Source organism: Passer domesticus, chromosome 6, assembly GCF_036417665.1.
Source record: "Passer domesticus isolate bPasDom1 chromosome 6, bPasDom1.hap1, whole genome shotgun sequence".
Classification (NCBI taxonomy): domain Eukaryota; kingdom Metazoa; phylum Chordata; class Aves; order Passeriformes; family Passeridae; genus Passer; species Passer domesticus.
This window is the reverse complement of record NC_087479.1, coordinates 21,851,514-21,876,333: the sequence shown is the minus strand read 5'-3', so window position 1 is coordinate 21,876,333 and position 24,820 is coordinate 21,851,514. Positions and strand designations below refer to the sequence as shown.

Genomic DNA, 24,820 nt, shown 5'->3' with positions numbered 1-24,820 from the left:
CAGAATGGTGATCCTTGGCTGGGGAATGTTAAATTGAAATCCTGACTGATGGGGATTGAGAAACAGCAAGGCTGTTAGCTGGAACTGCACTTTCTTCATTCTGAGCTGGTGTTACTTCAGGACTGTGTGCTTGATGACAAGAGGTGACTGCAATCTGATGGGTTCCCAAAAGCAATACCAGCTCCTGCTGCCCTGACTGGCAGGATTGTATCCTTTGCAACTTCCTTGAATTCCAGTCTTCCTAAAGTGGACTGAATCTGTACCAGAAGTGAAGGTGATGTTCAATTCTTTTAAACCTATGTTTTGATTTTAGGATAACAAGTGTTTGGTAATGTGGTTAAGGACTGAGCAAATGCACACGGCAGCAGCGTCATGCATGTATCTCTTCTGGTGTGTCCCCATCTGAATGCATGCAGCTTCTCACACTGGCCCTACACAGCTGACCTCTCTGTTCACTTCTACTGCCATCCTGTACCAGGCCTGAACCAGCTTCTGCCTGCTCCAGCTCTGCCCTTAACTCTTCCCAGTGATGCCTCAGCCCTGGCTGCCACCTCCCTGGCGTCTGCCCTGGTGGCAGATTGGATATAGGTTTACCCCACCTGGCCTTGCATTCCTTGATAACTCATGTGGGAAAGATTTGCCACAAAATCCTAATTTTCTGAGAACCGAGACCCAGGTGGTGGGAGGATACATTTCTGAACCCAGGCAGGACACCTCTCCCAGTCTGTGGCTTTACACACTTGTGTCAATGGCAGCCAAACCACCAGGTTACCCCTTCCCAGTCCCTCTCTGGAGCAGGATTCCTGGCTTTGGCACAACTTGGTCCTCGTTTGAGAAGATGAGCTCCACAGTGTGTATGCCTTTAGTGTCATTCTTGTAAATCTCACTCCAGAGTCAGTATGATGTCAGGTTTCACAATATGCTGAAATCCAGTGAGCTCACTGCCCAAGGAACCCTTCCATTTACAAATAGCCTAAAAACTCACAGTATTTCCTATTAGTATGGATGGAGTGAAGTGACTAATGCAGACACATGAATTTTTTTTGAAGGATACTACATTTAAATAAAGTAACAATAAAGAGGTCAAGCTGTGTCCTTTTGCAAAATCTTTGAAATGGTGGGATGTATGGGTATCTAATAAAGGAAAGTTCCTTTGAGTAGTGTTCACGGCTTATAACTGTTGGACATATGTGTAGTAAATTAAAGAAGCAGTGTATTGGTAAGACCATTTACCCACAGGACCCCCATCCCAGTGACAGATGCCTTTCCTTCCACCTGCATTGCTTAGCAAATTTCTTCTCAAGAGGGGAAGTGAATTCTCAATAGCAATGTGCCTAGTAATTACCCACACTGTAATTCTGATGTGCAGTGCTGTCACCCACCATTAGGTGGGAGTGGAAAAGGCACTGCATTTTGTTGATGGTTGAACATTTGTTTTCCTCATCATTTTGACACCAGAGGTAATTGCCATTCCTGAAATATTCTCTTGCTACCATTACAAAGCAACTGTTAGGGACAAACTAATTATGAAGAATCTTGTTATGACAGATTAATAGGCCAACAGAGGGGATTTCTTTTTTTTTCTTTCAGGCAACTGAGTAGTAAAATCTAACAGCTCCCATATAACTGCTTGAAACACAAGCTTCTCTGTAAGCTAACAGATTTTTTCTTAAAGATGGGAGATTTGAAATACTAGGGCTAGAGTGTAGAATATGTTTCCAAGCTTAGTTATATTGAACTTTCGGTTTCCCAACATTATGTGCCAAAATGATCTAGGGTGGGAGCATTGCCATATGGAGGGGAGGTCATCATGGTTGGTATTGGACCAATGTCTTCTGTCTGGGTCGTAGCTGACCAGCATCATGAAGGCTTGTAGTGAAGAATGCTGGACTTGTGAATTTTATGGATTTTAGAACAAGACACAAAGTCATTATCTGGATTGCTTTATTGCCACTAAGGGTTTTCTATGTCAGGGAGGCCAAGCTGGTGTGCTGGTTGAATTCCAAGTGGCCAGTATGCTTGTGTCCCCCAGGAAGTTCCATACTACCAGCCCCAAATTATTATGGTATGCTCTCTGGGAACTGTTGTGATGTGGCCCAAACCTGTCTGCTTTCCTGTAGTAGAGGGGACTGAGGTACCTTGCCTCCCTGTGGCCGAACCATTCTGTCAATGCTCAGATGAGGAGGACTTTGAAATACCTGTATTTCTCACTACTGTGTTTAAAAACTCATGCAGTGTATGAATAGTTTGGCCCGCAATCCATGTAGACTTGGTAATTGAGCTTTCAAAGAGGCAGTCAGGCAGTCTCGTGGTTGACTGGCTACTATGGGGTGCTAGTGAATGCCAAGTGCTGATGAGCAAACCATTAAGAGGGAGCCAGTTATAGACTTCAAAACAGGAATCATGTAGTTTTAAAGAAGCTCCTGAATGAGGTCTGTTCATGTTCTCAGCTTTGCCTTGATATCTCCCTCAAGTTGTCATTGCAACTACAGATCAAAGGATCTCTGTAGTTGGAACTGAGTCCCCTCTTACCGTCTCCAGCCAAGTGTTTGTCCCTGCAGCACTCTGTCCAGAAAAGGAGCCAATCTTTAGAGGTAATCAATGCACGGCCCCCATTCATGCCATGATCTCCTTAATGAGAGAACAGGGAAGCTCTGTTCTTTTCCAGAGACTGAACCAAGACCATGTTTATGTCATTTTCTATCTTCTTCTGCCTGCTGACATCAGCTCTCAGTTTCACTGTAACTTCATTCTTCATGGGATCTTTGTGTAGAGTATGTAAATGCTTTAATTTTAAATATTTGAGGCTAGAAGTCATAGATAATATTGGTTTTGGATTATTAGCAAATGCTTTAATTTCTTTGCTTCATGTCCATCTTGTGTTGTGCAAATTCTTTAATGTCCTTTTTTTTTTGCCATGCAAATGTTTTCTTTGGGAGCATACACAGTGATTGTATTTGGCCAGCAAGATCTGATTCATTGGAGGATCTTTGTTAGTATTGTCATTCTGTCAGGTTTTGCACCAATATCTTTCCTTGAGTTTACTATTTGCTTTCTAGCCAAGGTTAGACATTGGCTATCTTTGACTAGCCTGTTGATGGAGAAATGTTGAATATCTAGTTTTTTATAAAGATGATTTCAGTTTTATTCTCTTCAAAACCTTGGTGAGCCACAGCCAAGTGCAGGGGAGGCATGGACAATATTGTTCTGTGTGATACCAGCTGTAGTAAAGGCAGTTGCCTCTGGTACTGCTGGAAGTAATTCCTTCTGCTTTTTATGGGAGCAAAAGTAATCTATGCTGGGTAACATGTGGCCTCATCTGGGCTTTGCTTTTGTTCATCTCCGTTTGGTGCCATGTCAGATATTTGAGTTTTACTTCACTAAATTGCTATCACATGCTATATTGAAGTGCCACTCTCTTAGTCAATATAGGTGCTCTCTCTTCCTTGTGTTCCTAGCAGCCAAAAGGATTCAGTAGACCAAATGCTACCTTCACTGGCACCCACATAAGCCAGTTTTATCCAAATTCTCCTTCTACTGACACCTGCAGAAACCTATTGATTTCAGTGAAAAAGCACAAGACTGGCTGTGCACAAGAAAGGATGAGACCTTCTAACTGCAGTTTAACAAGTCTGTTGTGTATGAATCAAGAGAGACACCAGCTCAGTCTCCCATACTGGTGACATTGATGGGATGCTAATAGACACCAGCTGCCTTTCTTGGTGCGGTGCTGTGTGGTGTCAACTAGATGAAAAAGCTGGAGTTATTTATATGTATTTTTTTTTACTAAGTCAGCAACTCTGACGGCTACCCAGAAGGGAACAGACCTGCTGAGTAACAAAGGAATGTTCCTTGTGGGTTTTTTTTTTCTTTTTTAACATAGGCACTTTTTTGAACGTAGACCCGCACTTTGCCATTGGTGATGACTTACTGGCACTGCAGCCACTTTCTCTGTTGGATGTGGTGCTGTGACAGTCACTGCAGTTTTTTGGAATTGACAGCGTAATCCCATGGTTGTTATCTTTCCTGACTTCCTCGTCAATCCAATTTAATCACTTGTAGGTATTTCATGTGTTACTGTCTCTTTCCTCTTCAGGCGTCCAGTTCCTGTGGGAAGAGATGTGTGCTTTAAAGGTCAGAGCTTCTCAGATTAAAGAAGGGGGAAGGAATCTGCCTCTGTCATTTTGGTAAGGGGCTGTATTCTCTTTAGAGCCACTGCAATAAAAACCCTTCTTTCTGGGGTCTGTCACCAAGGTGAATGCTGGTGTGTGTCTGCGTGGCTGTGAGAGGGAGCAGGCTTGCTTTGCTCCCCTGGCTGTTGGAGTGACCTGCCAGGAGAGAAGTTGCATATGTGCAAGGGGGAGAAGCTACTGTTGCACAATTTAATTGCCTGACGTTAACTCAGATAGGTCCTGACTGGAGGTCAGCTGTGACGTGCAGCTGGTAGGGTGGGATTCGACTGCTGGGAAGAGAAAAATGCCAGCCCAGATTCTTCAGCGTTGACAAAGTGGATGTGATGATTTCTCCCCTCCAGCTGCAGCAGCTGCCTCTGTGCTTCCTACTTTTCTGCACACCCACAGTAGGAGAGCAGTCTCTGAAGCTACCCTGTCTGGACCCTCAGCTGAACTGGATGAGACTTAGCTGAGCTTTCTTAATGGTGCTTGGGCCATCCTTCTTCGTAAAAATTACCTTTCAGTGTGCTTTTCAGTCTGTCTTCTGCATGTTGTGACTTCCCGTGGAATTCATGGCTTTTCCAGCTCTATTTTATTGCAGGAGGGAGTGTGGCAACTAAGGGAAGAGGCTGTCAGGTCTCCATCTTGGATCCTGCTGCTAGGATTCTTCGCTTAGCTTTGGAAGTGTAGCCAAGTCTGTATGAGCTTGAGTGACAGATAAATGCTACTGTGGTCTTTTTTGAGCTCTTCCCCCCACCCATGGTCCAAGACCAGCCCTCACTGCCCATGCTGCTGCCTTTACACAGTCTTCTTACAAGGAAATAGCTGTCTGGGGTGTGTTCTTCCTTCAGGTCATTTTTACTGCACAACATCATCTCTTGTGATTTCTGCAGGGTGTGTCAGTAGCTCCTGTTTAGGGGACACTTCCGAGTGTAATACTCATCTTAGTTGATACTGTTGCTTACAACAACTGAAAACAAATGAAACAGGGCTTCCTAGGACTGATGGGAAGCTGCAAGAACCCCCCACAGCTAAACACAACGCTAAATAACATGGTGTCTTTACAGTTTTCACTGGCATCCCATGGTTTGATCCAAGCTAAAGTGAATTAATTTTGTTAGCCAGATTTTGAGAGGTGCTGTGTCAAATTTGTTATCATTTCACCTGCCTCCGTGGAGCTGCAGGCTCTGTGATCAATGCATCAAGACATGTGCCTCATTTCATTGTGGCTTCTGTGAATGTATCCTTGCCTTCTGCAGACATACTGTTGAATTACTTTCTATCTTCCTTGGGTCTTCTGCAATGAAGCACAGGACAGATCTATTTTGTATCAGCTATCAGGACAGTAAGGAACTGAATGCACTTTTATGAACCTGCTGTCTTTGCAAGTACTATATGTTTGTGTATGCATGGGTCTGAACCATCTGTCTTGAGCAAATCTGATCTTATCTCCATGTGTAAGTAACCATGCACAACAATGTACATGCCTCACAAGAGAGCCTGTGTGCAGGATCTCTTGAATAGTCACAGGGTAAAACAGCCTCAAGAGCAGAACTTTGTTCACCGGAAGTAAAGTCTGTGGGTGTAGGTAGCTTGATGCTCAGATTCCTGCTATAAGCATGGAAGTTCTACAGCACAGCTATTTTAGCATGTTATTTCTCCTTTGTCTCTGACCAGCCCTTCCCTGTGCTCCTTGTTTTCCTGGCTCAGGAGACCTACACAGAACAGTGCACTATGTCACAGGGGTGTCTAGAGGGGAAACAGCTGCTCTCTTCAGATTTTTATCCTGAACTGCCCCACAGATAACTAATTGCAGCTCAGTTGCTTCTATTAGCTATTTACCTAAAATTGAGCTGGCTAATGAAAATGTTTCTAATTAATACGAGGCAGATTAAAACTCATTACAGCAAGGTCGTCAGTAATGAGAGATAATCAGAGCACAAATGACCGAGCTTGGAGTAAAATGAGGATGGAACACAAGCAGGCAATCGGTGCTGGTTGTGCATGCACCAGCCACCAAGGGCAGGGTTCAGCAAGGTGACTGCTGGTGCTCTGCCCTGCAGTTGAGAAACTCTGCTTTCCACTCTCCAGAGCAGCCTGGGGAGTGACTGGCCAAAGAGGTGGACCTCAGCCTAGTGTAAAGATGTTTTCTGAACCAAGTGGCATCTCATACTAGTGGTTTGTTGCTAGGCCAGCCTTCAGTCACCTATATGAACCAAGTTGTGAGTAGGGGTTTTAGCAGGAAGGCTTGGGAGTATGCGTGGCACAGGTGGGATGTCAGCACTTGTGTGCGCTTGTGTGTGGAAATTCAGGGTCCTGATGGCTCAGAAGGTGTGAGCTTGCATATCTGTTCAGCGTAAAATGTGTTGGCCTAGGCTTGGTTTCCCTGTGATCTCCAGGGAAGTTTTTCATGAGTTATGAAATGTGTTTGCTTTAATTTCATCTACCTGTAGCACTACTGATACAAGGCCACAACATCAGCATTAGATTTCAGCTGTCTGCAGGCCTACTGTCTATATTCCATTAGTACTGACTTTACTGGCCATTCTGCTAATTGTGTGACTCCTTGTTTCTGTGTTTATGAGACTGAGAAGCTAAGAAGTTGTCACTTTAGTCAGGGGGATCATCTCCATCCTTAATCCTTTCCAAGCTATAAAGCTCTCTTTCTCATTTCCTTTCTGTCCCACTTGCAACCAACCGTTGTGCCAGAATTTTTGAAGGATCTTACTAAGTTATCCATAACTCACACAAATAACGAATTATTAGGTAGTGAGGCACATTGCACCAGGACTTATTCCAGTTCTGAAGGTGTGGATCTATCCATCATTAGCAGTATGATCAGTTAGTGTTGGTATAAGGAAGCATCTGAATGGCAAATATCTAGTGTCCCTAGGAATGAGCTTTCATATAAGGTAACTAGGAAAGAAAATACAAAAAGCAGGCAATAACAATTCCATTTAGAATTGTGTGTCTTCCTGCAGCGTCCTTGCTGCCAGTCAGTTTGATTACCAGACTGCTAGTGTCAGTGAAGGCTGTAGTAGTTTATATTTACTGTATGCTTATTCAGATTAGTTGAAAGAGGAGATAACAGCCCCTTAGACAGAACTACACTGTCACTGAAATGGGTTCTACATTTTGTATTGCTGTTTTTAAAGCACCCCTGTACCCTATTTACATCATCAGTAGCTGTATCCTCCCTAGGCATCTTTACAGATCTTTTGGCGTGGCCACTGATTTCAGTTTCTCACTGTGTTAAATTGAGGTGGACATATTTTCATTTTTCATTTTTCTCTGGTTTGTGCTGTCCTAAGTCATCTAATGCTGTTTCTACAGTTTTACTAGTCCTGTGCATATGGCCCTGTCATTATCAGGGGTGGAAGAGAAAAGGACTATGACCAGATTTCTGTATTCTCTGACATGTCTTTTCTCCCTGCCCAGCTGTGTTTTGGAGATACCCACCACAGAGGTGATGCCATCCTCTTTTCCCTCTGTAGAGAGTCCAAAGGACAGCCTGGCTCTTCCAGTCCGGTCTCCTACTGCATTTCTGGAAGAGAAAGAAACAAGTGTTCTTGTCCAGGATGGCTGATAGCATATATGCTTGGGATGCTTCCACCTACCGTGTGCCACAAGTTTTTTCCCTGCATCCCAAAGGCTTAATATGAAAGACCCTAAGCAGCAGTTCTGTTGTTCTGTGGAAGGAAAGCAAGAGTTCATCACCAATGTCACAAGTCCTTTGAATGGCAGGTGAATATGGAAGACACTTTGAAACAGGTTGACCTCAGCAGAAGATTTAACCACAATTTGGGAGCTGGATACACCAAATAGGTTCTCTAAAGGTTTTAATAATGCACCCTGTTTGCATTCTCTCATTGTGGCCAGACAGTAAGGTAATGTTTGTCTTGATGCCTTGAGCAATAGTGTTTAAAGCCCTTTAGACATTTTATTAGCTGTAATGTTCTTATGAGCCTGTAAAATGGAGAATAGCAGTCCTGAGTTTTGTAAAGAGCTTTGTAAAAGCACTTTTAGAGATGAAAAGCTCCATATAAAATCAGGTATGGTTGTTTTATCATAAATATCTAAAGCCTTTCTGAATTCCATTAAGCTCTTGGCTTCTCTATCCTCTGACAGTGAGTGCCACTGGTTAATGCTGTATTGTGCAAAATGGGATGTAAAAAAAAAAAACCAACTTAAAAATGGTTGTTGTTTTGTGGAATGCCCTATTTGTGGGCTTATGAGAGCTGGAAATAGGAATGGGAGGTTTTTTTTCTTTCATTATTGCATATAACTTTTCTCTCTTATGCATCAACTCTCTGTAATCTAAACAGTCTCCTAACGTTTCAGATCTCTTTTTTAATAGACTCTTTTATATGACATGGTTATATTTCCCTTGTCTTTCTCTGTCCTTTTTTATTTATTTACCTCTTTTTTGTGATAGGATGTCTAGAATCCAGGGTGGGGTTGTGCATTCAATTTATACGATTGTGTTTTGATATTTTTAGCATTTTAATCTTTTTTATCACAGTCAAACAGGGTTTTTTTTGAGTTTCCTGACTCACTCTATGCCTTGAGCAGGCTGAGCCATCCATAAGAATGTGATCCAAGTGCTGGGTGGTTCCAGTGAATTGAAAGCCCAGCAGTGTGTGCGGGGAGGACAGACTGCACCTCCCAGTATGTGTAACCTTGCAGCCATCTATGTTGAGGGTGAGATCTCTCAGTGTATTAATTTTTCACCTGTCTTTGGTAGGGAATTGGCAGGGCTGATTTTTCCACAGTGGTGAATAATATCTCTTACATTTCATGGAATTTTTGCCACTGCACTGTTCTCTCCTTTGCCAGCTCACTAGTAGGAAAATTGAACTTCGGTGTAAGAACAGGCATAATGGGACACTTTTCTGTTTGTTTTCGACAGTAATGCAGGTCAATCCTTTTATGGTGGAGAGCTCCTGCCTTCTGTGCATTACGTGGACCTCTTCCCCATTTCATCATGTTTCTCTGTTTCCAGTGCTAGTTCATCCTCCCAGGACAAAACAATTAATGGATAAACAAGGCTTCTGCAGGGTTATCTGGTTTAAAAATGCTCACAGCAGGTTGAAATGAAACTGTGGTGAAAACAACACTAAATGTTGCAGCCTTGTCCTAATTGGAGTGTCTTCCATTGATGCTTTGTGTAGAGCTGGGTTTCTGATTTGGAAATGGGATAAAATGAGCAAGTGATGTTCTTGTATCTCAAATAATTACTGAGTTTTCCTTTCATTCTTTGTAAGGATATTTATTGAAAGTCCCAGTAAATACCTCTTTTCTAATACCTCTTTTCTATTGGCTATTGTATTAACAAGCTCACAGTATTTTGATGGACTGAATGATTTTTTTCCCTTCAGAATCCCTGTTGGCTTTTTATCAGTCATATCACATTTAGCTAGATGATTTTTAGTACTCTCTGTAATTATTGTCTCAAGTAATTTAGTAGATACAGAATTAAAGCTTGCCAGACTATAGTTTCCCATATTAGTCTAGCTTTTCTTAAAAAGAGGGCAACACTTATTCCCTTTCAGTCCTCTGCAAGTTAACAGTTTTAATATGAGATTTCCTTTTATTATGGTTATTACCATCTCAGCTAATTTAGAATTAATCTCTAATTTTTCTGTGATTGAAGTTTTCCATGTGTTTTCTGGAGACACTTTTTTTGAAATACTGTTGTGGAGAGTGTATCTCCATTGTAAGCAGTAATGGGCAGGCTGTTCTCTCTGCATTCCTAATCCTCATTTCACATTTTGCCAGCTAAGAGTATGCCCTGCACCGTTGGGATATCTCTTGTGAGGGATTTCATATTAGGAGTTGCTTCCGACACTTACTTTACTGTCTTCAGTGGCCTTTCTGAGCACTTTTGCCACCAGGTGTGTCACCAGATATCAAATACTGAAGTTCTCACTGGTAGGTTTTAGTCTGAGTTTATTTTCTTCTAAATTAATTCCTTTATTTTTAAAAACCAGATTAACACCTGCCAGTTCATGACATATGTACATCTGATGTTCTGATGAGCAGTTCTTTGCCAGTAATCTGTGTGAGTAAAGGCTCCTTCTAAAGCAACCAAATTACTTGAGAAGCCAGGTTTGCTTGTACCTCAAGCATAAATTAAAATGTATCCCTTTTCAGCTCTGCTTGCTGAGCATGTGCTTCATCCCAGAGTTGCCTCTTCTCTTTACCTAACAGTCGTCATTACTTTCACAGTTCTAATAATCAGCATTAATCCTAGTCTAACCAGGGTTAGCTATGGTGATAGCCATGTGGGCCAATGGAATTTGTCCTGCTGAAATTTGGAGAAGCGATTTAAGACAGAAAGAGATGTCCATGTGGACTGAGGAAAGAGCCGTGTACACAGACAGCATTTGTGATCTGAAGGCCTTTCTGACGGAAGCTTATTCTTGATATTCCTTGGTAGATGAAATGCTTCCTTTCTTTGTAGTGTCTTCCCAGGGGTGATGCATACAAGTACATCTATGTAAAACTAGGTGTTGTTTCCAGCGTTTTCCGCTGATAAATACAGTCTTCAAAGTATTTCTTGGGCAACAAAGAGTAGTATCTTGAAGAAAAATTCTGAGCCATTCCAGGGATTTCCATTTACCTTTCATTTTCTTCAAGGTGGAACAGCAACATGGGCCACCACTACTTTACACCATAGTAAGAATGTGATGGTCTTACTTTGTGTATGATTAGGGGAATGTAGTCTGTCAGAGGAACAAGTGCTGCATCTGGACTGTGACCGGTCTTGGGGAGATCCAAGAAAATAATAGAGATCATTAAGAAAGTTTTCTGCTAAAAAACCTGATCTGGTTGATAAGAAAGAAGTCCTTGGAAGCTGTATTCACAGTCCTGTTTCATACTCAGAGGACTTTGCCTCTAATGCAGACTGGAGTTTTGTAAGATATAGGGATACAGATTTACTTCTTTTGAGACAAGCTGCTTGGTAATCTTGTCTCTCTAGAAGGACAGGAGCTGGAATTCCCTGGTCCAGTCAGCCAGCTGGGGCATCTGTCTCTTAGGAGTTTAAGCCAAGCCAGTTGTGAGAGCATTGTGGAGGACACTTTGCAGGGGGTTTTGTTGTGTTTTGTTCCTGGAGTCCTCTGTAAGGATCATCTTGTCCAGGATGGCTGCATTTGTGAGGCCAACCAGCTTCTCAACAGTGTGGATAAATTTGTGAGGGCAAAATTTTCCTCTCACCTTGTGCTAGAGGAAAGAGGGGCTGTTGCCGCCTCCTTCCCAGTGGTGACCCAGATGTGAAGATACACCCTGTATGCAAGTGTGTCTACAAGCAGTTGTATTTTTAGCTACATGAGTTTTCCAGCCTGTTTTATCCATCTCCCTTGGGAATCCATGTGGTGTGGGTAATACACTGGAGCCAGCACCTCAGCTACCCTGAGCTGGCTGCTTGTCCTGACACCCAGCACTGCACTACAGCCCCAGGTTGCTGCTGCTCTGTCCTGAGTCATGCTGCAGCCTGGAGTCATTTGATGGGCTCCTGCTGCGTCTGGGAGATTGCAGGACCCTGTGCTGGCCTGAGCTCAATGCTGGGAGCTCAGTGCTGGGTTTCTTGGAACATATCTCTAAAGAGCCTTCCCCTGTTTCCTGCCAGTGCCTTTGGCTATGGCTGCCCAACACCTTGAGGTGTGTGGTTGGCCACTGCTCTCCTTCACTGCTGGCAGGGGTTCTCCTCCACAGCTGGAGGCAGTGGGTAGAGGGTGACTATTGGAGCTGCAAAAAGGCTGTTTCTCTGTGATGGGCTGTACTCCTGGTGCTGTGACAAACAACCCAGCTGCGCTGGCTCCCTCTCTCTCTTTCTATTTTATCCCATTACTCCCACCCTGGTTTTCTTGCTCTCTCTCTTCTGTTACAGCTTCCTTTCCTTGTTCCCTTTTGGCCTGCTTTTGTCCTTGCTGCACACAGGGAAGGAGAACAGGGAAAGAGCCAGAGCAGAGGCTTTTACAGCAGGAGCTTCAAAGCTGTTGTGAAAAATGCAGAATGATGTGGGAGACTCGAGGCATACTCATGGGTGTTATTTGCAGCCTATACATACATGTGCAAGTGCTTCTGAGCTGGCAGTATGCTGGGGAAGCTCACCCACCTGGCATGAGTTACACTTGCCTGTGTGTGCCCACTTAGGAAAATGTGTGTGTACGTGTGTGTGAGCACGTGTGCATCAAACTGTCGAGTCTCACACTGAGGGCAAGACTTGCACATTAGGCTTTCTCCTCACACTCCCCTACGCCTGTGTTTCATGCACTTGCAGCTCAGCACTCAGTCTGCCCCTGACACATTCCCAAATGCGAGACGCCGAACCTGCCCCATGATGTGACACAGCACTGCTTTGCACAGAGAGCAAAGATAGCTACTGAATGGTGTGGGTGTATATGGTGTTCATGAATGCTTGTGGAATTGTTCCTTTTTGTCACGTATTTCAGGGCTTTTGTTGGAGTCCATCACCACAGGATCTGACCTTCAATGATGACAATGATGTCACACCAAAGCCAGAGAAATGAGGAGACTTCATGCAGATTGGTGTCAGGCATTAACAGGAGATGGGTGTACAGTTATTTTTTGTTATTGATCTGCGTAGGTTTTATTAATGTATCAGGGTAAACTTATATGAAGTTCATTAGATATTACTCAATATAGCTGTGTCCTTGGCAGGAGGCTTTTCTAGTTACAGTAATAAAGGGAGAATAAATCATTGTCACTGAAGGACATGGTGGCTGGTATATTCTTGAGGAGCAAAATTAACCAAAAGAGATGAAATACAGACCGGGCGAGTGGTTGGCAATGGGTTTTGTCATTTGGTAGTTGCATTTTGGCCACTGTGAGCACAGCTGGCAAGTCTTATAACACTTAATTGCTCAAACAACTGTCATTGCAGACTTTGTTGGCAGTGTAAGCAGTTAAGACCCAAGACCTGACTGGACTGGAGGGATGTAATTTCCCATTGTGTGTGTAAAAGTGAGGTGAGGAAGGTGAAGGACTGCCCATATACTGTCCTCCTCACTGCCAAGGAGAGATCTGTAATTTTGATTTTTAACAGACTATTCTTCTGAGTTCCTGGAAGTCTCTGGGATGGTATCTGTGGTTTTCTTCTCATTTTAATTCACTGCATTTGTGTTAAGAGTATAACATAATGGTTGTTAATGAGACAATGATTTTTGTCTTTTGACAAGGAGTTTCCAAACTGTCCATCACAGTGCAGAATCACAGTGACAAACCAATGCTACCCTGTGGCCAGACATTTTATTCTGTGCAAGGATGGGCCAAAAACTAATGTGCTGTTAATGATCATGATGCCTATACAAACAAGTGTTGAAACCCTTTATATTCTGGAGCATTTTGTCTTGGTCTGGTTCTGACCCTTTAAATCCAGCCAGAGTCCTAATAATGAGCTGACATGTTAGATGATGATGCCCAGAATCAAGAAAGGAAATCCTTGGTCTGCTTAAATACCAGCCAAAAAAAGACGTGTATGTGGACATGTGCATGTAACAGACAGCAAAAGGGCTTGACTGCTGTTCTGCTCTCTTCACAGGTGCACCTGCGCTCTGCTGAGCGCCTCCGGGAGCTGTGCTGCTCCAACCGAGGCACCTTCATCAAGGTGGGGCAGCACCTGGGAGCTCTGGACTACCTCCTGCCTGAGGAGTACACCCGCACCCTCAAGGTGCTGCACAGCCAGGCCCCGCAGAGCACCAGGCAGGAGATTGAGCAAGTTATCCGTGAGGACCTGGGCAAAGAGGTAGGAGCAGCCATAGCTTGTGTTAGCTTCTCAGGCCTCAGCAAGCCCTGGACAGCTAGAGGAAGGAAAACAGCAGCTAGAGGAAGGAAAACTGCTGTTTCTCACTAAAAGAGATACCAAGGGAGAGATACCTCTTCCTTGCTTCTGGGTGAAGGCCATGCGAGTTTTCCCTGTCCATCAATGGGCATTATTGTCAGCTTTGGTGAGGAGAAGATAACAGAGGAGTAAGGGTGTGAAAGGAGCCAGATGGAAATGGCAGGACTCAACAGAGCAGTGTACTCTGTATGCCAAGATGAACAGGGTTGCTGGAGGTCAGGATGGAGCGCTGTCTGCCACACTGAGGAGTGGGAGCTGGAGGTATTGATGTTCAGGACAAAGATGTATTGGCAGAGCTCTGTGAGGGATGACTGCTCTCTCCTGGCTGCACTAGACCAATTCCAGCTAGCACTGACAGCCCTTTACTTTCTCCAGCCCCTAATTAACCCCCAAAGAAAATAATGGCATAAATCACTTTTGGTGCTGCAGTCAGGTAACACAGTAGCTCAGGAGTCAGTGCCGTCATTAACCCTCTGCAGCCCACAGCACTGAGATCAGTAGTAAGTGACTGTGTTCATTAGATATAAGGGAAGTAACCAAGGTAAATTACAGAGGGCATTCTGCTACTTTGCATCTTGCTCTTTACAAGATGTCCCCTCACACCGTAGCCCAGGTTAAGGAGAGGCATTTCAAGGATCACAACTGACATGGTAAAGAGGGAGGCAGGAGGCAACAGTGCACAAAAGTGATGCGAGGGAAAGTGTGTGGGGGGGAGGAAGACAGAAGGTTGAAGAAGGGAAGCGGTGTGTACATCTGTAGTTTCTCATATATAGATGTTTTTGGGGCTGTTTTGGTTGTTCTGGCCTGTCTGACTGTATGGTAAGGATATGTGGGGGAAACATGAGATAAGTGAAGTATTTGCACCTAGAGGGTATATTATGGGCAAAATTGAATGGGGCGAGTCCACCTCTGTGTAGTTTAAGGGTCTACATATTGTCTAGCCAGGAATGACCAATAATATCTCCCTACAGTTCCATGGCAGGGTTAATGTCAGCCTCCAGTCTGCAGCATGCTGCCTCTATCTGCATTCCATCCTTGTAGCAAGGCTGGTACCAGCTGTGTTTCATAGCTCAGTGGATAGATGGAGCAGAGCAGGCTGGCTGCTCCCTGCAGGCCTCTGCCTCTATGGGCTTCCATGTGGCAATCTCCCTTCCACAGGAGCTGTGGAAAGCCACCCCAAAGTTAACCACATTAAATTACCACACTGGGCACCTCTGGCACAGTTTGTGTGGTGTCTCTTAAAGAAATTGATGCTTGGAGGTGGAATCTTTTCTGTCAAGTGTGTGTTCAGCTGCCACTGATAATCCCTGATTTCTTTGTGCTTCTTGGGAGCTGGAGGAACGCTCTGTGCCTCATTGATTCCCAGTGAAGCAGCTGGAATACAGTCTCTGCAGCAACCTTACCTCATAGCATTCACTTCTTTCACATGGGCAGTGCTGGGCAATATTTAAAGTTACAGGGGATGGAGGGTAAAAAAGGTAGAAATGATAAGAAAGTGATGGAGAGGAAATGGTAACAAGGGAAAGAGAGCAATGATAAAAGAAGAGAATAACATGTATAAAAATAAAGGACCTTGTAAAACTGGGCAGTATTAAAAGCTGATGTAAATGCCTGTATTAGTAGTTACAAGGTACCAAATCAAGATATTTAAAACCAGAGAGAATTTGGGAACCTACTGCACCAACAGTGTCATTGCTGGAGCCTAGAAGGTTTAATAGGGTTGCTTCAGGAACAAATTAAATTCCAATGTAGCTACATCCTCAGCATATTTTAAACATGATGTACTTACCTGAAATACAGGTGGCGGAGCGGCAAGGTAGAGTATCAGGGCAGAGAAGAGTGCAGAGAGGGTTCCTGAATTTTCCCTCCTGGGGCTACCCTTACACCTGAGAACTTGCAGATGAATTCTAATAGAAGAAAAAATGGCAATGAGGGAACCTTCTCACAGTGCCTGGGCCTAGTCCTCCTGCTTTCAAATTCAGTGGTAAGACTTCCAGTTCTCCCATCAGGCCCAAGAGCAGGGCTCTTCAGATGAATCTTAAGTGTAGGCAAGAAGTAATTACGTACAGCTTGGATCAGTGCAGAACAAATGGGAGAAGGAGCAACTGGAAATACAGAGATACCTAGGGAGGAATGTGACAAGCTAACAGATTAGGCAAGAGCTTGCAAAAGGGCAGGAAGATCAAAAAAAGCCAATTTCATGTACAGAAGCATTATATTTTCAGTCAATTAGAAATAGTCTGCCTTCTGATGTGACCTACTCCTGTGAATCTTATCACAGGCTTGGATGTTTCACAAATGTTTTGTGAGAAAACTGGATTAAATGCAGACCATGCCAATGGGATGGATGTTTGAGCAAAGACAGAGCATTTGTGAGTTGGATTTATGGCAGTTCACCATGATTCTGTTGTCCCCACACAAACTTACTTGATACCCTGCTGATGGGGAGTCTCCCATTTTAGGCCAGTGTCCTGGCTGGGGACTGGGAGCTGCAGCAGGTAGCTCTGATGTAAAGGCGAATGGCCTTTGTTGATTTGACACAGAAGCAGAAGAATCATGTATGCTGACTAGTGAGTTGTCCTGTCCAACCCTCTTTTAAGTCCAGGGCCAGTTTGTGTACCTATCAGGAATCATTGGGATAAAAATAATCAGTAGTGAGCAAATGTTGGCTTTTTAATCTCAGCCACAGTGGTTTGGATGAGTGATGGTGGGAGGTGATAATTCTCTGGAGTGTTACATGCAAGAAGTTTAGGTGGGTGGGGTGGGATTCACAGGGTAGCACAAGTAGTAGCAGTGGGAGAAGCTGTACAAAGAAATCTTTACAGTAACTCCTGGAAATAATCACCAGTGAGATCACAGAGCAAGAATCTTTAGGGGAGACAGTGGAGATAGTGCCGTTTGGGCTTGCTCTGGGTGTATTCCTTGGAGCAGTTGGGAAAAGCTGTGTTGATAAGAATGGGTGTTAAGATATGAATGAAAGAGTCTCTTCTGCCTCTATTTTTATCTTCCTTGCTTGAACAAGATTCTGAAAGTGAAAAGGTGTCAAGCGTGGAAAATGAAAGCAAGCTGAATATGTTCTTTCCCTGCAGAACTATTAATGACAGAGGGAGAGACAGCTGGTTCAGCTAAGTGCCCTAACTCAATGAAGTGCACGCGGAGCAGAGCCAGGCTACTTCTGGTGAGATGTGGACACCACACATTTACAGAGAAAGACCCATGAGGAGTGCTGGAAAATAAAACTTTCAGAGTGCATGTACCTTAAAAGCACAAAATCTTTTTGCTTAGAAACTAGAAAAGGTAGAAGAAATTTTGACAGCATTAGGGTTAGGGACATTTCCTGCCTGTGGTGGGTTTGTGGGAAATGACTGTCATGTGCCTGTGGGATGCAGGGATATTGGGGAGATGATGCCACTTTGTTCTGATTAAGGGCATATCACAGCATCCCTTGTGATAGGATGGAGTGGTTGCAGAAGGACTTGTCAGCTTTTACAACCCCGGTCTTCCAAACATCCTTTGTTGCCTGGCTCCACTACTGGCCAGTGCATTGCCTAACAGGGGTCTCACTTCTCTGCTGCTGCACAGTGCTGTCACAGTTTGGATACTGGGACATCTCCTTGTTTCACTGTGTACTCCTCTCTATGCCAACACACACTTTTACTTCTTTCTAGTCCCTAAATACCTCCTCGTATTGCACATCCCAGTAGGCCACAGCCTAGGTCTACCCACTCAGCACCACTGCATTCCTTCTCCTGTGTACAAGATGTCACTTTTCACAGCCTATTGCTCATCAGCTTCCAGCCCATCCTTACACATTGGCATTTTTAAATCAACTTATTGACCTTTTCCCTAAGGCTTCTTATTCTCCCTCTTGATATGTTTGTGTACTCCATACTCTTCCCAAGCCTTAACTCATGTTGGAGGTAATTTTCCTTGGTGAGAGACACTCCCTTCTTCCCCATCCATCACTCTTTCCTTTCAGAAATATCCCAGTTCCTGCTCCTTTCTGGCAGGTTCCTGTTGGGCAAGTTCTCTGGTCGTTGCTCCTGTCTCTGGTGTGAGGTTGTTTGGTTGGGGATTAGAACAAAGTTTGCACCCCCCGAGTTGAGGGTGGTGTGGTCCCAAGCAGGGTCTCTCCCGTGTTGATGGGGTGCTTGTGTAGTGTGGCTGCCCAGGTGCTGTGTCCAGGCTGTCATTGCTTGGGGGGTGATGGGCTGGTGTAAGGCATGTGACTAGCCATGAGGAATGAGTGTCTCTCCTTGTCTCTTACCTTCACATCTAACAGTTGCTGAAACTGTTGCAGAGGAATAGAAATGGTTGAAGCTGAGCAGTCTCAGATGTTATCAAAAGATCACGGGTTAAGATAAGAACAATTTACTGTTCTACAGGAATGAGATAAGAAAACAAACAATAACAGCAACAATATTAACAATGAAAGGTATAAGACAAAGAAACAATTTACGTGAAAATCCACTGACAATAAACAATCCCTGGCTGTTCTGTCCACCACTTTAACTCGATTGGAAGGAACCCCTTCTCCCTGGAACAGAGAGTCCTTTTCTCCTGCCGCTGGCAGTGGCATGAGGAGGTATCAAGTAACTTTAGGGTCCTGGCCACACCCCTCCTGTCTACTGCAAAAAATTAACCTGGTCCTGATTGGAGCTAGGGCACTCCGAAAGTTCCCAAAGCGTTTTTTAGGTTGGGTACATGAAATATTATTCATCTGTTGTTGAAATGTACCCATATATACCTGGGAATATGGTCACTACAGTGATCTGCAGTGATGTTGCATGGGCATTTGACAGGGAGGGACAGAAATTGTATGCCCATGTGTACTACCACGGGAAACACAGAGAATGAGACCATAGCAAGGTGCTAATCCCCAGTGCAAAACATTTCCCTGTCCTCATACTGCTATGAGAGTATGAGAAATAGCAGGAATAAAAAACCCTATTTTTACTCCTCTTTCTGTATGAGTTCTTAGTATAGTATGGCAGCCTTTGTTGTGCCACTGACAGGGAGAAGGATGGACTTGATTACCTGATTCTTCTGGAATTGTCAATGAGCATTTTAAGCTCTGGCAAGACATATATTTATTTCTAATTTGCAGAATGATCGAAGTAATGCTCAGCCCTGTGGGAGAGGAGCTAGGCCTTCAATGGGCTGTTGGGTATTATGCTGCATGTCCTACAGCATCCAAATTATTCCCAATGTAAAATGAGCCACTTTATGTAGCTGGATCCATATGGTGCTCTAGAGAGATTTCATCTACTGCGCTAGATCACAAGGTCTTCATGTCATAATGGAGGTTGCTGCAAGTTCTGTTATGGCTCCAGAAAGCTTTTTCCTGGGCGGACAGCATCCTTCAGGATGACAGGACTTGTGCCTGCTTCTTCCAGTGTTGCACAGCCTTGTGGCTGTGTGCTCTGCCCACAAGCACTGATGTATGCCACAGTGCACAGTCCCTCTCGTGGTTGCTTGGGGCTGTGGACTGACACAGAATGGCTTTGCTGAACACCCAGGTCTCCTGTAGCTTGTGAACCTGGTTCTGTCCTAAAACACAATCTCCAGCAGTGCTGTGAGTGGTCTGCAGTGATGGTCTGTGAAGTCCATCACTGTGCGTACATCACTAACAGACTCTGGGCAGCCAGATCTAGGTCAGCAAGAGCCTCTTTACCTGCTATGGGTGTTGTCGGTCACAGGAAAGCTCCTCATTCTGCATTACCCTCCAATACCCACCAATGTGGAAGCTGAGCTGTGGTGGCCATTACTCTGACAGTGTTAGGGGCTGGAAAGTGGGAGGGGAAGATATGGCCCTTTTGCCACCACTCTGAGTCTCTTGCAGTACACCCAGCAGGGCTTCCAAGCAGACGTCAATAAAAACCACATTTTTATTAAAACTGTAATGACAAATAAAAAACCCTCACATTTCTTTCAATAACTTGGGATATAAAAAAGAGATTTTTATCTATTATGAAAAGGATTTTGGCCATAAAAAGGTAATTTAAAGAGTCTGAGATGGATGGCGAATAGCATTAATGTCACCCAGAACAAATGGTCCTGCATTACTCAACTGAGAGGCACAAGTGGCTGCCTGTGCGGGTCCCGCTGCTGCTGCAGCCTCTGCTGTGCTTGCCCTGCCTTGTCTCTGGTAAGAGACCCCAGTCGCTGGCAGATCCCAGTGTGGCTGCTCTACACCGAGCCCTTGTGTGGGCAGCAGCTGTCCAGAACTGCTGCTCCAAGGGCAGATGGGGAAAGCAAACAGAGAGCTTTGTGTGGCTGAGGTAGTGGACCTTGCTTTGTTTCTTGTGTCCCTGCTCACTCTGTATGCAAGCTCCAGTGTTACTGACCCTTACTGTTGTGCCAAGGACAGCGTGGTGTCCTTACTGCCAGGGGAGCTTTCGAAGAAGGTACTGCCTCTTGCCATGGGTTTTCTCTCCAGTCAGAGCCCCTGGGAGAATGTGGCTGGATCCTGCTCATGGCGGCCTCTTCCCGGGTACTCCAGGCCCCTTAGTGTAAGAGAGGGAAGGTTTTGAGTATAGATTATAAAATAATCTCCTTTGACTTCTTTCAAATTAGTAAGATTTACAATATAGGAAATTGGACAGTAGATTTTCTAAAGGATTGTTTGGAGGGCCTTCTGTAAGGAAGAGAAAAGCTTCAGATAGAAATTGCAATGGAGAATGGCCTAGTAAAAATAGTTCTGAACTGGATGCTTAGTGGCATTTTTTGCCTTCAGTTTACAAATTCTTTAGGTGCCTGGGAGTTAGTGTATGACACACCTGCATGGAATTTGTTGGCTCAGTATCTGTGCAGACGGTAAACTGTGTTCAATACAGTTTTCTCAGAGTTTTGATTATACCTGAAGGTTGCTCTGATGCAAATCCATCTTGGCTGACAGTACACATGGCAGCTGTGTCAGGCTGTATTCAGTGTCCACATCCTACAGAGGTGGTGCATCTGCTGCACAGCAATGCTCAAGCCATTGACAGAAAACACTTTTCAGCATGTGGGTAACCGTTCCAATTTCAAACATTTGCTGGAAATTGCAGTCTGTAAATGGGATTAATAGTCCTTATTCTTGCATATGGAGACTTTATTTTTTCAAATGTTTATTTCCTTTGCTCAGCAATCTCCAGGCATTTCTGACACAGCAGGATCTGTGTAGGGGCAAAAACATTGAGGTGCTATGTTGAGGGACTGGCTTCTGTTTCAAAGCCCACTGCTGATACCCTCTGAAATATTCTTGATGCTCTGATCTTGACACAGGCTGTGCCTGATTTTTTTCTGAGGGAGTGAAGGATCCCATCATCTGCCTGCACACTGATCTTTTAATATCCTACTTGATGCTGCCTAGTTATTATCTCCTAATTTCTTCCAGAATTTTACATCTGCACAATGACTTGGCTCTTGACCCATCTGAAACATGAAAACATGATGCAGTGAGTCAGGCAACTTTTGGCAATAGGTTATTTGTAGATGAAACAAATGACATAAGATAAAATAAGAAGTTACAGGGCCTAACCTTGACATACTAGTATTTTTCTAACACACAGAGTAGTTGCATAGAATTTTTATGAATTTATAAGACATACAGTGATCTAATAATTTTTGTTTTATGGCACTTCTAGGATCTGTCTGACAGGCAGCTCTTGATTCTATGGAAGGATGCTGAGCCATAAAAAACACTTCAACTCTGCTTGCAAGTTTTCTTCTCTGTGAAAAATCTGCTAGGAACATTGGAAATTCTCTTTATGAGAAGCCACACACTCAATATGCTTTTATGTTTTGAGGATTGAGCAAAAATTGGGATCTAAGGTGTCTCAATGTTCTTTACACCATTAGTCAGCAAAGTGTGTTTGTTCCTTATATGCAGACCAGCCTGAGGAGGTTTTGTCATGTTATGCATGTGAACATTAGGCACATTTTGCACTCATTTTCTGTAAGCTTTGCAGTATTTAGTTTTACAGGATGTGTAGTTTGGAGCCAAACCTCTGAAGCTGTCTGTGACAACTGAAGAAGTAAACTCATGTGACCTATTGCTTGTGCCAGGAGAGCTCAGCTGAAGCAAACCTACAAGTTTCTGCCTTACAAAGCTCACATAACCACTGCATCTCAAATTGGCAAGTTCTTGGAAAATGCTCTTCAGCATCAATCCTTCCAAATTTCAAATTATTAGTAGAAAATTTACATTAGTTAGCTCATTTTAGATAATGAATGAAACTGAGGTGGTATCAGTTGTGCATGGAGAACAAAGCTAATTTTCTCAAGCACCTTATTGGATGTAGCTGATTGGTTCAGGTCTATTAACTGCTATTCCCATTTATCAAGAAAGGCTAGAAGGAGGCTAGAGCAATTAAAATTACCAGGGCTTGTTAAGAGGGGTTATAGTAAAGAAGTCTCTCCATGTAACTTTTCCCACTATGCCCTGTGTAAACTGCTGATGTCTTTGCCCTGGCTGCCAAGAAAACCTATAAGCCAATGCCTCCCTCCTGGTCCATCTTTTGTCCTTTGGACCATAACCTAATCTCTTCCTCTTCTATTTTAACTTTTTTTTTGAAAGACGTGTGAGGCTGTTTCTTAATGGGATATCCTGGCCAAGGTGTTTGCCAGTCCCTTGCAGTCATTAAAACCAGCTGAGGAATTACAGAATGGGTGCACTGAGTTAAACATTTGAGACAGTGGGTGGTCCTCAGTGAGTGAGCAGGAAGGAATGGAAAGGTATGGAGCAGACTGGTTCTGTGGGCCTTACCTCTCTAATGACTACACAGCCATGGCACACTGATCACAATGTGTTGGACTGAGTCTCTCCAGTGGCTTAGTATCTTGTACCTGATGAGGGAGAAAGTGCAGCCTCACCACTTTGGAATACTCTCTCCTAGCCTTGCTCTCCACAGGACACATCTAAAGTGGAACTCAGTACTTGGCCCCTCTTTGGTGAGCTGAATCCTGGGTTCTAATGAGGTGCTTTTTGAGATGGTTACAATAGATGGAATCCACCAAACTGTTTATCTTCATTCACAGAAGCCCAACTATTTTGACATATAGGAAATAGAGCTACATACCAGTAGCTTTAGAGGCTTCCTGTCCCACTCCTATTCCAGAAGTTGACTTTTTTGCTCAATTTTTGAGCTGCATCAGCCTGAAGGAAGGAAGAAAGGCAGTTGGATTCTGGCTTTAGAATAGTGGGTTGCTAGATTGCTTGGAAATGCATGTGAATTAATCAAACTTACCCCCCTAGCTTTGTTTCCGTAGCCTGCTTTTGTCCTGGTAACAACCTCTAGCAGTACATACTGGGGATGCCAGGGGAGAACTCACATTCAGGCTGGTTCCTACTGCACCTTCCCTTTGCAGTACTTGTCACCCTGCAGTGGCAGCAGCAATGCTAGGCCTGTAAGTGTAGTTGATTTATGTTAACTGTTGAAACAATAATGTTTAATCTGTAAAGTGCTAATCTATTTTTTATGTTGATTATGAATAGGCCAGCTGTGCCTACTTTCCTATTCATAGAGTTTAGTGAACAAGCCCGTTTCACAGGCTGGGTTTGGAGGGTAATTTACATGAGAGCAGACACTGCTTTAAGGAAAGTAAATCAGCTGGGTTACACCCTTGAAGCAGGGATTTGGCAGCCCTGCACTAAGGTCTGGGGGCAAGGAAAAAAACATGGGAGGAAGAAGAGAAAGACAGATAATAAGTGAACTGTAGAAGGGGCAGACAGATCAGAGCAGACATGTGAAAAGTAGAGGAATATGGTCAGGAGAAGAAAGGAAAAGTTGATATTCTGAGGAGAGATTGACAAGAAGGAAACAGGACAGGATGTAGCTGGTTTAGCATAGGACTATTCTCTTTGCATCAGTGCAGAGAGCTCAGGGCTCCATGTTTGTATGACCGGTCATTAGGGATGATCTAATGCATGGTGCCAGTGACACTATTGGTGAAGTCAGTTGTGGAATTAATTTGTTGTGCAGTTGTTTCTCTTGAGGGACTTTTACTGATCTCTGTATGTTTTTTCCCTGATAGCTGGCTGCAAAGGATACAAACTCCAGGGCCTCATCCAGACCTCCTTGAAAATTATTCCACCTCAGCTTCTGTGTAGTCCCTGCACCTCGGTCTCTGATGTGGACTGCTGAATAGCTGTGTCTTTCATATTGACTTGTCTGCCATGTGTTCTGGTGTTTCGATACCCATCAAGGCACAGTTAACACCAGTAACTAACTGGCTTATGAGTTTTACTACCTTTTAAGTATAATTCTTCTAAACTTTCTTCATACCAGTTCAGTTCAGGCATGGCTGCCCACATCTGCCAGACTGCATGTACTTCCAGGTCCACCTCAGATCCCTAAGATCCCTACTCCTACTTCCCAGTTCTGTTAATCTGGGGCAGTGTTGTGCTTCAGACTTCAGGCTTGCTTGTATCTATGTAATTATAACCAAAGCCAGAGAAAGGATATAACTGGGCAGAGTCTGTCTGGGACTGGGCTTTGCCCTCTGCATGTCATCATTGTACTGTGCCTCTGTCCACCCTGGTGACAGACTGCTGGATTGTCCAATGCTGCTTCTGTCATTCCTGCTCTTTGTCTCAGGTGACGAAGATCATCAGCTGGAACACCTTTCCTGTGAACACAGGATGAGAGAGTTGAGATTGTTTGGCCTGGAAAAGGACTGGGGGAGACATCACAGCACCATGAAACTAAATGTAGTACTGTCCCGCACACACACTGCAGGAACCCTCCACTCCTCTTGCACACCCCGCCCCTCCACACACACAAACACCATCCTGATCCTA

General features: G+C 44.0%; 1 protein-coding gene and 1 long non-coding RNA gene across 15 annotated transcripts in view; one reads left to right on the top strand and one right to left on the bottom strand.

Annotated features, from left to right (window-relative positions):
- The window catches only part of ADCK1 (aarF domain containing kinase 1), a 73,817-nt gene that overhangs the window by 17,992 nt on the left and 31,005 nt on the right, over positions 1 to 24,820 (top strand). For 9 of the 13 annotated variants that reach the window (XM_064423733.1, XM_064423726.1, XM_064423725.1 and 6 more), the window contains one exon: positions 13,738 to 13,941. In XM_064423733.1, coding sequence (XP_064279803.1) covers positions 13,738 to 13,941 — 204 coding nt within the window. Of the gene's footprint in view, positions 1 to 4,096; positions 4,188 to 7,610; positions 7,917 to 12,628; positions 12,752 to 13,737; positions 13,942 to 17,130; positions 17,216 to 24,820 lie in introns of those variants that run through there. The other 4 variants (XM_064423731.1, XM_064423730.1, XM_064423732.1 and 1 more) reach the window with 4 other exon arrangements.
- Positions 15,842 to 19,291, bottom strand: LOC135302805 (uncharacterized). 2 transcript variants are annotated; one of them, XR_010364376.1, is made up of 3 exons: positions 19,075 to 19,291; positions 18,305 to 18,416; positions 15,842 to 15,944 (listed from the first exon to the last, which is right to left on the bottom strand). It is a non-coding gene; the product is annotated as an uncharacterized LOC135302805 (long non-coding RNA). The 2 variants fall into 2 exon arrangements; XR_010364375.1 differs by lacking the exon at positions 15,842 to 15,944 and adding an exon at positions 16,472 to 16,657.